General features: G+C 41.4%; 2 protein-coding genes across 4 annotated transcripts in view; both read left to right on the top strand.

The window, feature by feature from the left end:
* The window catches only part of psip1a (PC4 and SFRS1 interacting protein 1a), a 594174-nt gene that overhangs the window by 370179 nt on the left and 207589 nt on the right, over positions 1 to 16406 (top strand). The gene's annotated exons all lie outside the window — the stretch shown is intronic.
* The window catches only part of LOC133539243 (PC4 and SFRS1-interacting protein-like), a 70262-nt gene that overhangs the window by 36588 nt on the left and 17268 nt on the right, over positions 1 to 16406 (top strand). Inside the window, exons 14-15 of the mRNA XM_061881416.1 lie at positions 2128 to 2229; positions 2318 to 2519. Of these exons, the coding sequence (XP_061737400.1) occupies positions 2128 to 2229; positions 2318 to 2519 (304 nt within the window). The remainder of the gene's footprint in view (positions 1 to 2127; positions 2230 to 2317; positions 2520 to 16406) is intronic.

Genomic DNA, 16406 nt, shown 5'->3' on the forward strand with positions numbered 1-16406 from the left:
GAGATGTTGACATGCGGAGTAAACACTCTTCATTCTCCCACAGGTGACTTTTCAAATGATGCTACATATTAGCAGTAATGCTACTTTTTGTAGCAACGCTTTTGCCCCACACTTGACAAATTACGGTTGTTTGTTCGACATATTCCCACGTGAAGCCAAAACACCGCCAGACGATGGACCCCCTGCTGTTTTTTGGGGGAATTAATTCTTCGTTCATTTGTTACCAGATTCGCACCTTCTTTCTCTCGTATTAACACTCGCATGCTGCTACCTCTCTGCTCCACGAGGCCGTGTACGTAAGCGACTAAGTAAGAATGTGCGCTTGCTTCCTGTGAGAAGGAGAGACAACAAAGAGAAGAGCATGGAGTGTAATGCCAGCAGATAAAAGCAACTGCGTGAGAACGTATACTCAAATATCACGATATAGTCATTTTCTATATCGCACAGAGACAAACCCGCCATATATCGATATATCGCCCAGCCCTAGATCAGATATTGTTTACCAATCGATTACATCATCCTTCATGTCCGAATTGCGATGAATCTAAAAATCGATTATTTCCCCCACCTCTAATTACCACTCCATTTGTAGTTAAATATACCACGAGTCAATTTCTGATGGTTAATAATAGATAGGTTAGTGTTATTCATAACTACCGTTCTCTGTTTGACTACTTTCACTTGATCAAACCTTTTCTAACATTACATATATTACGTCATTCGTTCTGACATTTTATTTGATCAACGTTTCTATCGGCCAATACTCAAAGCTCCAATATCGATACCGGAAGTCGAAAATGTTGTATCGGGACACCGCTAGTTGATATTCAGTCCCACCAAGTGTGCTGTTTGAAAAAGACATCATCTGCTATGAGAAGTAGAGACACATCCACGCTTTGGTATGCTGCTCAATACAACACTGGTATGAAAACAGGAGTTCAGAACTTGCACAGAGAAATATTCTCCCAAACCATGAATTTTTTACAGAATAGATTCCTTGATCATTATGTCTTAGAACAGAGGTGTCAAACTCAAATACAGAGTGGGCCAAAATTTTAAACGGAACAAAGCCGCAGGCCAGGGTTGAACAAATTAACCTTTTAATAGGGACCCAAACAAGTTTTGCATTAAATATTGAACAAGCAAGGCTTAAATGACGTGCAAAATCCAGTTTCAAATAATAATAATTAAAAGAATATCAATGGCATATCAAATAAAATGTAAATACAAATTTCATGTCTTTTTTTCTATTTGCAATCTCCCGAGGTAAATATAATTTTTTTTCCACAGGCTAATAATACATTCGAAAATGAAATAACAATAATAAATGAACCAAGCATTCAAGCCTTAAGGTAGCAAAAGAAAATGCATGAATAAAACGTTAACTATTGGTCAGTTTGCTGGAAGTTTCCCGGAAGAGTTAGTGCTTCAAGGGTTTCTGGGTATTTGTTCTGTTGTGTTACGGTGCGGATGTTCACCCGAAATGTGTTTGTCATTCTTGTTTGGTTTGGGTTCACAGTGTGGCGCATATTTGTAACAGTGCTAAAGTTGTTTATACGGCCACCCTCAGTGTGACCTGTATGGCTGTTGACCAAGTATGCCTTGCATTCACTCGTGTGTGTAAAAGCCACAAATATTATGTGACACGCTGTTAGTATGGAGGAAAAGCGGACGTGACGACAGGTTGTAGAGAACGCTAAAGGTAGTGCCTTAAATGCACGCCCCCTATATAGTTGTCCAGGTGGAAATCGGTAGAAATTCAGGAGAATGGTTGCCCCGGGAGATTTTCAGGAGGGGCACTGAACTTCGGGAGTCTATCGGGAAAATTAGGAGGGTTGGCAAGTATGAGTATTAGCGGTGAATGCGGTATTACACCGGCGGGCCAGCTCTTAATGCTAAATTGATATTGCCTCAAGGGTCAAATTAAATTACACGGCGGGCCAGAGTTTGACACCCATGCTATAGAAGCTTATCATGTCAATTTAATCAAATGTCGATCCTAATTCTTGTTACTCCGTCTATCTGCTAAACCCGAAAATAATATCTGTCATTGTACTGTTCAGTGCGCCATCCATTTAAGGAATGAGTGATTAGACCTGATGATCAACAGGTTTTGTGTGTGTCCAGGATGTGAAGAAGTGTCTGGACGCTCTGGATGAGCTCAGCTCCCTTCAGGTGACCACTCAGCACTTGCAGAAGCAAAGCGAGCTAATCGCCACTTTAAAAAAGGTCAGACATCGTAAATACACACTAGTTTACCTTTGTGACGGCACACCATACCAACGTATGCCTTGTTGTTTTTTTTCTTGTGGTCCAGATCCGACGGTTCAAGGCCAGCCAGGACGTGATGGACAAAGCCAGCATGTTGTACAACAAGTTCAAGAGCATGTTCCTGGTGGGAGAAGGTGACTGCTCGCTCAGCCAGGTGCTCAACAAGTCCTTGGCTGAGCAGCGGCAGCACGAGGAGGCCAAGAAGGGGACGCTGAAGAGAGCGGAGCAAGCGCGGGAAAACAACACAGGTACTGGTAGTACAACTACTTCACAGCTAGGTGTCGCTTTTTCGAAAATACAGTACAACCTTTGAGGTCCCGTCTCATACAGTCGGTGATAAAAGCAATAGAAATCATCTGTTACAGGGTCAAACTGTGGGCATCATTAAACCCTTTTTATCTTTACAGCCAATGTTTTAAGGCTTAGAGTTAACCCAATATTATGGTATCGGTACTCAAGTCAAGTCAATTTTATTTATATAGCACGTTTACAACAACTTTTAAATTCAACCAAAGTGCTTTACAGGTTAAAAAAAGAAACAGAAAACAAACAAAGAATTGATTGATTGATTGATACTTTTATTAGTAGATTGCACAGTACAGTACATTATCCATACAATTGACCACTAAATGGTAACACCCCAATAAGTTTTTCAACTTGTTTAAGTCGGGGTCCACATTAATCAATTCATGGTAGAACTTAAACAAAGAATAAGCTGAACAAAATAGTGCAAAAAGCAATACGGTAAAAGGGGTCGAATTAAAAGTAAAACATTTGCTAAATCAAAATCATAGTAATAAAAAGTGCGACAAATAGAAAAAATAAAACTAAAGCGAAGGGGTGAGGGAGATGGACTAGAAATGGGGGCCTAGTGGGCAGACTCAGCTCAGGTCAAAGGCCAGCGAGAAGAGTTAGGTCTTAAGAAGGGTTTTGAAAACCCCCAGGCTCTGGGCTGACCTAATGTGGAGCGGTAGGCTGTTCCAGAGCTTAGGGGCGGCAACGGAAAAGGCTCTGTCCCCTCTGGTCTTTAGCCTGGATCTACGGACCGCCAACAGCAGTTGTTCAGCTGATCTTAGGGCTCTAGACGAGGTATGATGATGCAGAAGCTCGGTCAGGTATTGTGGGGGCAGACCATTTATTAATATGTATTTAGATACTTTTCTGTTCTTTTTCACAATAAGACTGCAAACAATTTCATTATTGGCTTTATTTTAACAAGTCTTATGATATGTAAACATACGTTTCTTATGCAATAAAAGAACAATTTTGGCATTGAATAAGAGTGAACATACTAGACAACATCTCTTTTAGTCGTCAGTAAACAAACAAAGGCTCCTAATTTGGCTGCTGACATATGCAGTAACGTATTGTGTGTCATGTCCCATTGTATTAGTTTGTCAAGGGGACAAGCGGTAGAAAATGGATGGATGGATTATTAATCTACTTGTTTATTTACTGTTAATATGTACCATACGAGGGAGGTGCTGGACATGTTCCGCACCTCTATTGTCGAGGCGGCAGATCGGAGCTGTGGCCGCAAGGTAGTTGGTGCCTGTCGGGGCGGCAATCCTAACACCCCTTGGTGGACACCAGCGGTGAGGGATGCCGTCAAGCTGAAGAAGGAGTCCTATCGGGTCCTTTTGGCTCATAGGACTCCGGAGGCAGTGGACAGGTACCGACAGGCCAAGCGGTGTGCAGCTTCAGCGGTCGCGGAGGCAAAAACTCGGACATGGGAAGAGTTCGGGGAAGCTATGGAAAACGACTTCCGGACGGCTTCGAAGCGATTCTGGACCACTGTCCGCCGCCTCAGGAAGGGGAAGCAGTGCACTATCAACACCGTGTATGGTACGGATGGTGTTCTGCTGACCTCGACTGCGGATGTTGTGGACAGGTGGAAGGAATACTTCGAAGACCTCCTCAATCCCACCAACACGTCTTCCTATGAGGAAGCAGTGCCTGGGGAATCTGTGGTGGACTCTCCTATTTCTGGGGCTGAGGTCGCTGAGGTAGTTAAAAAGCTCCTCGGTGGCAAAGCCCCAGGGGTGGACGAGATCCGCCCGGAGTTCCTTAAAGCTCTGGATTCTGTGGGGCTGTCTTGGTTGACAAGACTTTGCAGCATCGCGTGGACATCGGGGACAGTACCTCTGGATTGGCAGACCGGGGTGGTGGTTCCTCTCTTTAAGAAGGGGGACCGGAGGTTGTGTTCCAACTATCGTGGGATCACACTCCTCAGCCTTCCCGGTAAGGTTTATTCAGGTGTACTGGAGAGGAGGCTACGTCGGATAGTCGAACCTCGGATTCAGGAGGAACAGTGTGGTTTTCGTCCTGGTCGTGGAACTGTGGACCAGCTCTATACTCTCGGCAGGGTTCTTGAGGGTGCATGGGAGTTTGCCCAACCAGTCTACATGTGCTTTGTGGACTTGGAGAAGGCATTCGACCGTGTCCCTCGGGAAGTCCTGTGGGGAGTGCTCAGAGAGTATGGGGTATCGGACTTATTGTGGCGGTCCGCTTCCTGTACGATCAGTGCCAGAGCTTGGTCCGCATTGCCGGCAGTAAGTCGAACACATTTCCAGTGAGGGTTGGACTCCGCCAAGGCTGTCCTTTGTCACCGATTCTGTTCATAACTTTTATGGACAGAATTTCTAGGCGCAGTCAAGGCGTTGAGGGGTTCCGGTTTGGTAACCGCAGGATTAGGTCTCTGCTTTTTGCAGATGATGTGGTCCTGATGGCTTCATCTGACCGGGATCTTCAGCTCTCGCTGGATCGGTTCGCAGCCGAGTGTGAAGCGACCGGAATGAGAATCAGCACCTCCAAGTCCGAGTCCATGGTTCTCGCCCGGAAAAGGGTGGAGTGCCATCTCCGGGTTGGGGAGGAGACCCTGCCCCAAGTGGAGGAGTTCAAGTACCTAGGAGTCTTGTTCACGAGTGAGGGAAGAGTGGATCGTGAGATCGACAGGCGGATCGGTGCGGCGTCTTCAGTAATGCGGACGTTGTACCGATCCGTTGTGCTGAAGAAGGAGCTGAGCCGGAAGGCAAAGCTCTCAATTTACCGGTCGATCTACGTTCCCATCCTCACCTATGGTCATGAGCTTTGGGTCATGACCGAAAGGATAAGATCACGGGTACAAGCGGCCGAAATGAGTTTCCTCCGCCGTGTGGCGGGGCTCTCCCTTAGAGATAGGGTGAGAAGCTCTGCCATCCGGGAGGAACTCAAAGTAAAGCCGCTGCTCCTTCACATCGAGAGGAGCCAGATGAGGTGGTTCGGGCATCTGGTCAGGATGCCACCCGAACGCCTCCCTAGGGAGGTGTTTAGGGCACGTCCAACCGGTAGGAGGCCACGGGGAAGACCCAGGACACGTTGGGAAGACTATGTCTCCCGGCTGGCCTGTGAACGCCTCGGAATCCCCCGGGAAGAGCTAGACGAAGTGGCTGGGGAGAGGGAAGTCTGGATTTCCCTGCTTAGGCTGTTGCCCCCGCGACCCGACCTCGGATAAGCGGAAGATGATGGATGGATGGATGGATGGATGTACCATACCATACCAACTTTATTTATACAGCCCTTTAAAATCAACCACAGTTGAAGAACAAAGGGCTGTACACTATAAAGAAATACAAATTTTCCCCAAGATCTTTGAGAAGAAAGGCAGCTTAGAAATGGGTCTAAAATGGGCTAAAACTGAACTGTCCAGACCAGGTTTCTTTTAAATCGGTGGAACCACGGCATGTTTAAAACTGGTAGGAACCACAGCAGAAGACAGACTGCTATTTAAAACATTAAGAACAGGCTGCCCTATGCAAGAAAACACTCCTTTAAAACATGCATTAGGGACAGCATCACGGGGGAACTTGAAGGCTGAAATGTAGTTGTTTTGTCTTTTAATATTTTCTTCCTACATTCCTGTTAAAGTGTATTAAGAACATATTCTTTTATTGTTTGGATGCTTTACATAAGTTTTGGCTCTTACTTCAAATGTGGGTATAATTAAAGTGCACTTGTTTCCAGGGACGTATTTCCTGAGTTTATAAACAAGGGGAAAAAAAGTGACAAAAAATGTGTGATGATTAAAAATATCGATGTAATCATTGTAGTATTGACTATATACATACTTGGTATCGTTATAGTCGATAATTGTATAGATCCACTATACATTCAGGAGCGCTAGCTTGCTGTTAGTAGTTATCTTTTGTAATCCCCCGAGGTTGTGTAGTGAAGCATGTTTAGCTATTCCTCGTCCTGCAGAGAAACATAGTTTCTTTTTCACCATGGAGGCAAGGATTAGTGATTTAGAAGTAGCTAAAACACAGTGGATGGACACTAGCTGATAGCTTGTTATGTTTTAAAGCACCGCTTGCAGGGCGGCACTTCAGTGTTTCTAATTGCACATTAATGGTTAGTTTTTAGGCCAAAATACGTCCATTCTCCCTCTTCTGTTTGTAAGTGCTCTGTGTGTGTGTCGAGTCACATACGCAGGCAACGTCACCAGTGACCATGGGTAAAAAACATGTACCAGTGTTTTTTTAAAGGCAGTATAGTACCGTTTTTAATTCATTATTACTGCTATACCGTACAACACTAGAGGTAGAGCTGCGCTATATGGACCACCACTGATATTGTGGTATTTTTACTCCGACTTCTTGGTATACGGCCACTGATATTGTGGTATTTTTACTCCGACTACTTGGTATACGGCCACTGATATCGTAGTATTTTTACTCCGACTACTTGGTATACGGCCCCTGATATCTTAGTATTTTTACTCTGACTACTTGGTATACGGCCACTGATATCGCGGTATTTTTACTCTGACTACTTGGTATACGGCCACTGATATCGCGGTATTTTTACTCCGACTACTTGGTATACAGCCACTGATATCGCGGTATTTTTACTCCGACTGCTTGGTATACGGCCACTGATATCGCGGTATTTTTACTCCGACTTCTTGGTATACGACCACTGATATCGTAGTATTTTTACTCCGACTTCTTGGTATACGACCACTGATATCGTGGTATTTTTACTCCGACTTCTTGGTATACGACCACTGATATCGTGGTATTTTTACTCCGACTACTTGGTATACGGCCACTGATATTGTGGTATTTTTACTCCGACTACTTGGTATACGGCCACTGATATCGTGGTATTTTTACTCCGACTACTTGGTATACGGACACTGATATCGTGGTATTTTTACTCCGACTACTTGGTATACGGACACTGATTTCGTGGTATTTTTACTCCGACTACTTGGTATACGACCACTGATATCGTGGTATTTTTACTCTGACTACTTGGTATACGGCCACTGATATCGTAGTATTTTTACTCCGACTTCTTGGTATACGACCACTGATATCGTGGTATTTTTACTCCGACTTCTTGGTATACGACCATTGATATCGCGGTATTTTTACTCCGACTACTTGGTATACGGCCACTGATATCGTAGTATTTTTACTCCGACTTCTTGGTATACGACCACTGATATCGTAGTATTTTTACTCCGACTTCTTGGTATACGACCACTGATATCGTGGTATTTTTACTCCGACTACTTGGTATACGACCACTGATATCGTAGTATTTTTACTCCGACTTCTTGGTATACGACCACTGATATCGTGGTATTTTTACTCCGACTACTTGGTATACGGCCACTGATATCGTGGTATTTTTACTCCGACTACTTGGTATACGGCCACTGATATCGTAGTATTTTTACTCCGACTTCTTGGTATACGGCCACTGATATCGCGGTATTTTTACTCCGACTACTTGGTATACGGCCACTGATATCGTAGTATTTTTACTCCGACTTCTTGGTATACGACCACTGATATCGTAGTATTTTTACTCCGACTACTTGGTATACGACCACTGATATCGTGGTATTTTTACTCTGACTACTTGGTATACGGCCACTGATATTGTGGTATTTTTACTCCGACTACTTGGTATACAGCCACTGATATCGCGGTATTTTTACTCCGACTACTTGGTATACAGCCACTGATATCGTGGTATTTTTACTCCGACTACTTGGTATACAGCCACTGATATCGCGGTATTTTTACTCCGACTACTTGGTATACGGCCACTGATATCGCGGTATTTTTACTCCGACTACTTGGTATACGGCCACTGATATCGCGGTATTTTTACTCCGACTACTTGGTATACGGCCACTGATATCGTAGTATTTTTACTCCGACTTCTTGGTATACGACCACTGATATCGTAGTATTTTTACTCCGACTTCTTGGTATACGACCACTGATATCGCGGTATTTTTACTCCGACTACTTGGTATACGGCCACTGATATCGTAGTATTTTTACTCCGACTTCTTGGTATACGACCACTGATATCGTAGTATTTTTACTCCGACTTCTTGGTATACGACCACTGATATCGTGGTATTTTTACTCTGACTACTTGGTATACAGCCACTGATATCGCGGTATTTTTACTCCGACTACTTGGTATACAGCCACTGATATTGTGGTATTTTTACTCCGACTACTTGGTATACGGCCACTGATATCGTGGTATTTTTACTCCGACTACTTGGTATACAGCCACTGATATCGTGGTATTTTTACTCTGACTACTTGGTATACGGCCACTGATATCGCGGTATTTTTACTCCGACTACTTGGTATACGGCCACTGATATCGTAGTATTTTTACTCCGACTTCTTGGTATACGGCCACTGATATCACGGTATTTTTACTCCGACTACTTGGTATACGGCCACTGATATCGTAGTATTTTTACTCCGACTTCTTGATATACGACCACTGATATCGTAGTATTTTTACTCCGACTTCTTGGTATACGACCACTGATATCGTAGTATTTTTACTCCGACTTCTTGATATACGACCACTGATATCGTAGTATTTTTACTCCGACTTCTTGGTATACGACCACTGATATCGTAGTATTTTTACTCCGACTACTTGGTATACGGCCACTGATATCGTGGTATTTTTACTCCGACTTCTTGGTATACGGCCACTGATATTGTGGTATTTTTACTCCGACTACTTGGTATACGGCCACTGATATCGTAGTATTTTTACTCCGACTTCTTGGTATACGGCCACTGATATCGCGGTATTTTTACTCCGACTACTTGGTATACGGCCACTGATATCGTAGTATTTTTACTCCGACTTCTTGGTATACGACCACTGATATCGTAGTATTTTTACTCCGACTACTTGGTATACGACCACTGATATCGTGGTATTTTTACTCTGACTACTTGGTATACGGCCACTGATATTGTGGTATTTTTACTCCGACTACTTGGTATACGGCCACTTATATCGTGGTATTTTTACTCCGACTACTTGGTATACAGCCACTGATATCGTGGTATTTTTACTCTGACTACTTGGTATACAGCCACTGATATCGTGGTATTTTTACTCCGACTACTTGGTATACGACCACTGATATTGTGGTATTTTTACTCTGACTACTTGGTATACAGCCACTGATATCGCGGTATTTTTACTCCGACTACTTGGTATACAGCCACTGATATCGTGGTATTTTTACTCCGACTACTTGGTATACAGCCACTGATATCGCGGTATTTTTACTCCGACTACTTGGTATACGGCCACTGATATCGCGGTATTTTTACTCCGACTACTTGGTATACGGCCACTGATATCGCGGTATTTTTACTCCGACTACTTGGTATACGGCCACTGATATCGTAGTATTTTTACTCCGACTTCTTGGTATACGACCACTGATATCGTAGTATTTTTACTCCGACTTCTTGGTATACGACCATTGATATCGCGGTATTTTTACTCCGACTACTTGGTATACGGCCACTGATATCGTAGTATTTTTACTCCGACTTCTTGGTATACGACCACTGATATCGTAGTATTTTTACTCCGACTTCTTGGTATACGACCACTGATATCGTGGTATTTTTACTCCGACTACTTGGTATACGACCACTGATATTGTGGTATTTTTACTCTGACTACTTGGTATACGGCCACTGATATCGTGGTATTTTTACTCCGACTACTTGGTATACGACCACTGATATTGTGGTATTTTTACTCTGACTACTTGGTATACAGCCACTGATATCGCGGTATTTTTACTCCGACTACTTGGTATACAGCCACTGATATCGTGGTATTTTTACTCCGACTACTTGGTATACGGCCACTGATATCGTAGTATTTTTACTCCGACTTCTTGGTATACGACCACTGATATCGTAGTATTTTTACTCCGACTTCTTGGTATACGACCACTGATATCGTGGTATTTTTACTCCGACTACTTGGTATACGGCCACTGATATTGTGGTATTTTTACTCCGACTACTTGGTATACGGCCACTGATATCGTGGTATTTTTACTCCGACTACTTGGTATACGGCCACTGATATCGTGGTATTTTTACTCCGACTACTTGGTATACGGACACTGATTTCGTGGTATTTTTACTCCGACTACTTGGTATACGACCACTGATATCGTGGTATTTTTCCTCCGACTACTTGGTATATGGTATATACCGGTATCTTTAAAAAACAGAAAAAAACATGCAAATTGCTAGAGATGTCCGATAACATCAGACTGCCAATGTTATCGGCGGATAAATGCTTTTAAATGTAATATCGTGAATTATCGGTATCTGTTTCAAAAAGTACAATTTAGGACTTTTCAAAGCGCCGCTGTACGGAGTGGTACACGGACTTACGGAGAAGTACAGAGCCCCAATAAACCTTAAAGGCACTGGCTTTGCCTGCCGGCCCAATTACATAATATCTACGGATTTTCACACACACACGAGTGAATGCAAAGCATACTTGGTCAACAGCCATACAGGCCTTATAAAGAACTTTAACACTGTTACAAATATGCACCACACTGTGAACCCAGACCAAACAAGAATGACAAACACTGTGTTATATATGTTGTGGGAATCAGAATTTTGGTAGCAGAAAGAAACAACCCTTTTTTGTGTAAGTGGGTGTGGATGAGTGTGAATGGGGGAGGGAGGGGTTTTCTTTGGGGGGTTGATGCACTAATGGAAAGTGTATCTTGTGTATTTTTATGTTGATTTAATAATTTAAAAAAAATAATAATAATAATAAAAAACACATTTCGGGAGAACATCTGCACCCTAACAGAACATAAACACAACAGAACAAATACCCAGAATCCCTTGCAGCACTAACTCTTCCGGGATGCTACAATATACACCCCCCGCTGCCCCCTGAACTCACGACTTACCGATCTCAGGGCGGACACTCAGGCATGTTTTTGGAAAAAACTTCCATCATTGGACTGGTTTCGTTAGCCCCGCCCACTGAATGTGATGGCTTGACAAATAAAATAAATGTGTGAATTCATAAAATAATGAATTTGGATTGGGATTTTTTTTTTTTTTTAAATATACTTTTACTTTAATTAAATGACACGTTTAGTAACAGATTAATGTATTTTGTTCCAATTGTAATTAGTTAATGATACCTTTAAGTAATTTCTTATAGGGGAACTGCACTTTTTGTGGGATTTTGCCCATTTTTCACAATTGTTATGAAAGACATGACGATGGATGTATTTTTTTTAATGCATTCTAAATATTTAATAAATTCAATTAAAAGTCTGCTGACATTGGAGCCAATGGGATCCGCTCTATTCTCCCTATAAAGCCCTTAAAAACATCCAAACACCTCCATTAAGGTTGTATAGGTCCCTGCTTGGCACTCAGCATCAAGGCTTGGAATTGGAGGTTAAATCACTAAAAATGATTCCCGGGCGCGGCTACCGCTGCTGCTCACTGCTCCCCTCTCCTCCCAGGGGGTGATCAAGGGTGATGGGTCAAATGCAGAGAATAACCTAGTGTGTGTGTGTGTGTGTGTGTGACAATCATTGGTACTTTACCTTAATTAACTTAATATATGTAATGTAGTAACAGGCACATTTATAATAACATTTAGTATGTACTAGAGGTGTGGGGAAAAATCGATTTAAATACGAATCGAATCGTTTACGTTGTGCGATTCAGAATCGATTTTAATTTTTAAAAAATCGATTTATTTTTTGATTAATTTGTTGTTGTTGTTTTTTTTTTAATCAATCCAACAAACCACTACACAGCAATACCATAACAATGCAATCCAATTCCAAAACCAAACCTGAGCCAGCAACACTCAGAACTGCAATAAACAGAGCAATTGAGAGGAGACACAAACACCACACAGAACAAACCAAAAGTAGTGAAACAAAAATGAATATGATCAACAACAGTATCAATATTAGTTATCATTTCAGCATAGCAGTGATTAAAAATCCCTCACTGACATTATCATTAGACATTTATAAAAATAATCAAAAAGAACAATAGTGTCACAGTGGCTTACACTTGTATGGCATCTCATAAGCTGGACAACACACCGTGTCCAATGTTTTCACAAAGAAAAAAAAAGTCATATTTTTGGTCCGTTTAATAGTTAAAACAAATTTACATTATTGCAATCAGTTGATAAAACATTGTCCTTTACAATTATAAAAGCTTTTTTTTTTTTTAAATCTACTACTCTGCTAGCATGTCAGCAGACTGGGGTAGATCCTGCTGAAATCTATGTATTGAATGAATACAGAATCCTTTTGAATCGGAAAAATATCGCTTTTGAATCGAGAATCGAATCGAATTGAAAAAAATCAATATATTATCAAATCGTGACCCCAAGAATCGATATTGAATCGAATTGTTTTTGATCATTTTAAACTTATGACGCGCATTAATTTCAAAAACACATCATGACGTTCATTCTTTTTCTTCCAACTACATGACTGATTATCACTCACTCAATTTGAAAGGCAACAAAACATAATACAAAATCTCTTACTGTACACCGTCTGCTGTCATTAGGATGCCGACTGCTAGTGGGTGGAACCAAGCGTCTTTTCGCGTCGTTCTGGAGTGTACCAACTTGTCGGATTACATCCTCATCCTTCTACTATCCGGGTGAGAGGCATGATTTAGGATCCAAAATAAAGTTGGACGAGCAAAGAAGCAGCTGATCAGTCGATCATGTCAACATTGATACACCGCTATAAATAGTTTGTCTGCGTTAGCGCTTATAATAATATCACTAACACTTGGTTAATATTCACGAAATGTAGTAATGGAGTATTGTTAGTGCTTTTTGGATGGTTATTTATTGGTTTTATGTGCCTCCATTAGCTCCACTGTAAGCAGACTTTTGTTTACATTTCTTGATAAGTTAGAATGCTTTTTTTTCTTCTATCTATCGTCATTTCTTCCTTAATGATTGTGAAGGATAGGCAAAATTCCAAAAAGTTCCCATTTAAAGATTAATTTTTTATTAATTTCCCTTTGTCCACCATAAGTGAGGACCAGGCTGATTGTTAGTGCTTTTTTGGATGGTTATTTATTGGTTTTATGTGCCTCCCATTAGCTCCACTGTAAGCAGACTTTTGTTTACATTTATTGATAAGTTAGAATGCTTTTTTTTCTTCTATCTATCGTCATTTCTTCCTTAATGATTGTGAAGGATAGGCAAAATTCCAAAAAGTTCCCGTTTAAAGATTAAAAGCATTCTAACTTATCAATAAATGTTAACAAAAGTCTGCTTACAGTGGAGCTAATGGGAGGCACATAAAACCAATAAATAACCATCCAAAAAAGCACTAACAATCAGCCTGGTCCTCACTTATGGTGGACAAAGGGAAATTAATAAAAAATAAATCTTTAAACGGGAACACTGCGTCTGTGTGCTTGTATTTTTAGTCATGTCTCTTTGATAGTGTGTTAGTTGTACTGCCACCGGCGGCGGTGAATCGCGTGCGAGTGAAATATCAATCAGGGTAAGTCGCCTAAGGATCTCTGCAGGCCCGCTGGCGAGTCACAAAACCTGCTGAAAACTGGGCACTGTTGAAAAGTCGAGTTCAGTCCCTTTACCTTATAGGTAAAGGGGATGCGGGTCACAGGTTCTCAGTGGTCGCCTAAATAAAACGGATTGCAGGAGTTCTGCAGACCACATCCTCAGCGGTGTGAGCTACCCGTCTTGCAGAATGAATGCGCCCGACTTAACGAGGGCTTCCGTCAAAAGGCTCCTTTCTCAGGCCGAGCGTGTCCAATTAGCAGGAAATTGAAATGATCTTCTCAAAGTCCTGGGTAGACATGTTCACATCACATGCTCTCCTACTGCTCTCCTTGCCGTGCTTTTTGGTCGTCTGAGCTTGACTTTTAAGTGTGTGTGTGTGTGTGTGTGTGTGTGTCCTGGCAATGCTTACTTAATGGGGACCTCGCTTTGTTTACACAGTCTTCTATAGGGGACTTCTGACAGTATGGGGACCAACAAAACAGGTCCCTCAAAGGAAACCTTTTTAAATGATAGTCAGATCCATTCTGAAGATGCCTAAGTGAAAAGTGAAACATTGGTTATCCTGGCATTAATAGTACTGCGATTCTGTATGCCAGTGGTTCTCAACCTTTTTTCAGTGATGTAAACCCTGCGAACATTTTTTTTATTTAAGTACCCCCTAATCAGAGCAAAGCATTTTTGGTTGAAAAAAAGAGATAAAGAAGTAAAATACAGCACTATGTCATCAGTTTTTGATTTATTAAATTGTATAACAGTGCAAAATATTGCTCATTTGTAGTGGTCTTTCTTGAACTATTTGGAAAAAAAGATATAAAAATAACTAAAAACTTGTTGAAAATAAACAAGTGATTCAATTTTAAATACAGATTTCTCCACATAGAAGTAATCATCAACTTAAAGTGCCCTCTTTGGGGATTGTAATAGAGATCCATCTGGATTCATCAACTTACTTCTAAACATTTCTTCACAAAAAAAGAAATCTTTAACATCAATATTGTCATGATCCACTATTTGGATCATGACATGTTCTGGTTTGGGCTCGGTTTTCTGTTTTGTTATCACAGTCTGTTTAGTATTTCACGTCCTTAGTTCCTGGTGGCACTTTCTGTTTTGTTTCCGTTGTCCTAGTAATATATTAGTGTCACCTGCCTTGTGTTGTCTACGCGCACCTGCCTCCTAATTTCTGTCTCTATTTGAGCCTGCTGTTGCTATCCGCGACTCAGATCTTCACATATTTATTTTCCCATCTTTGTTTCATTCTCTTCTGACCCACTTACTTCCTGTTTAGTCTGTTACCATGGTTGCACATTGATTTCACCTGCTGCTTGTTTTCTACACACACCTGGTTCTCCTTGATCACTCCCTATATAAGCCTTCCTCTTTTCTTCATTCAGTCTGGGTCCATAAATTTGCCTTCTAGCAACAGTATTGACTGACTTCATGTAAGTATATTCTCGCTAGCTTTTCACGCTAAACCTTTGTTTTATTCCAGCTCTCACGCTGATGAATTGTTTTTCCTTTTTTATGTGCCTTTGTGCCAGTCTTAGTTTTTATGTTTTCTATTCCTAGCTTTTATGCTAGCGCCCTTGGTTTATTTTGTCTGTTAGCTCCAGTATTTTTGTTCGTGGCCTGCTTTTGTTAAGTTTAATAAATCATTTAAACTTACCATTGCTGTGTTCTTGTCGACGCATCCATGGAGGGACAAACTATGCCAATCAGTCATTACACCTGCCTTTGTTTGCCATTCGACCTCGCAGTGTAAAAACTTGCTTTCCATGCAACAGGTGACGTCGCTATCCCGCGTTGTGGTAAATACCTTTGAAGTCTACTAGTTTCCATGCTATCTGTTTGTTTGTTTCCCTAGCTCACATGCTAGCGTCTTTTATTCCTTCTAGCTCACATGCTAGCGTCTTTTATTCCTTCTAGCTCACATGCTAGTTTTGTTGTTAGTGTTTTTGTTCTTAATTTGTTATTTAGTATATAAATAAATCATCATTCTTACCTTTACGCTGTGTCCGTTCTCCGACTGCATCCACGAGAGAACACAACTTCACCACGATGCCAGCCAAGCGTCACAAATATTTATGGAACATGGTCACAAAAAATCTAGCTGTCAACACTGAATATTGCATTGTTAGTTCTTTTCACAGTTTATGAACTTAGTCATATTTTGTTGAAGTATTATTCAATAATTATATTTATGTAGGATTTTAGAATTGTTG

Source organism: Nerophis ophidion, linkage group LG20, assembly GCF_033978795.1.
Source record: "Nerophis ophidion isolate RoL-2023_Sa linkage group LG20, RoL_Noph_v1.0, whole genome shotgun sequence".
Lineage (NCBI taxonomy): Eukaryota > Metazoa > Chordata > Actinopteri > Syngnathiformes > Syngnathidae > Nerophis > Nerophis ophidion.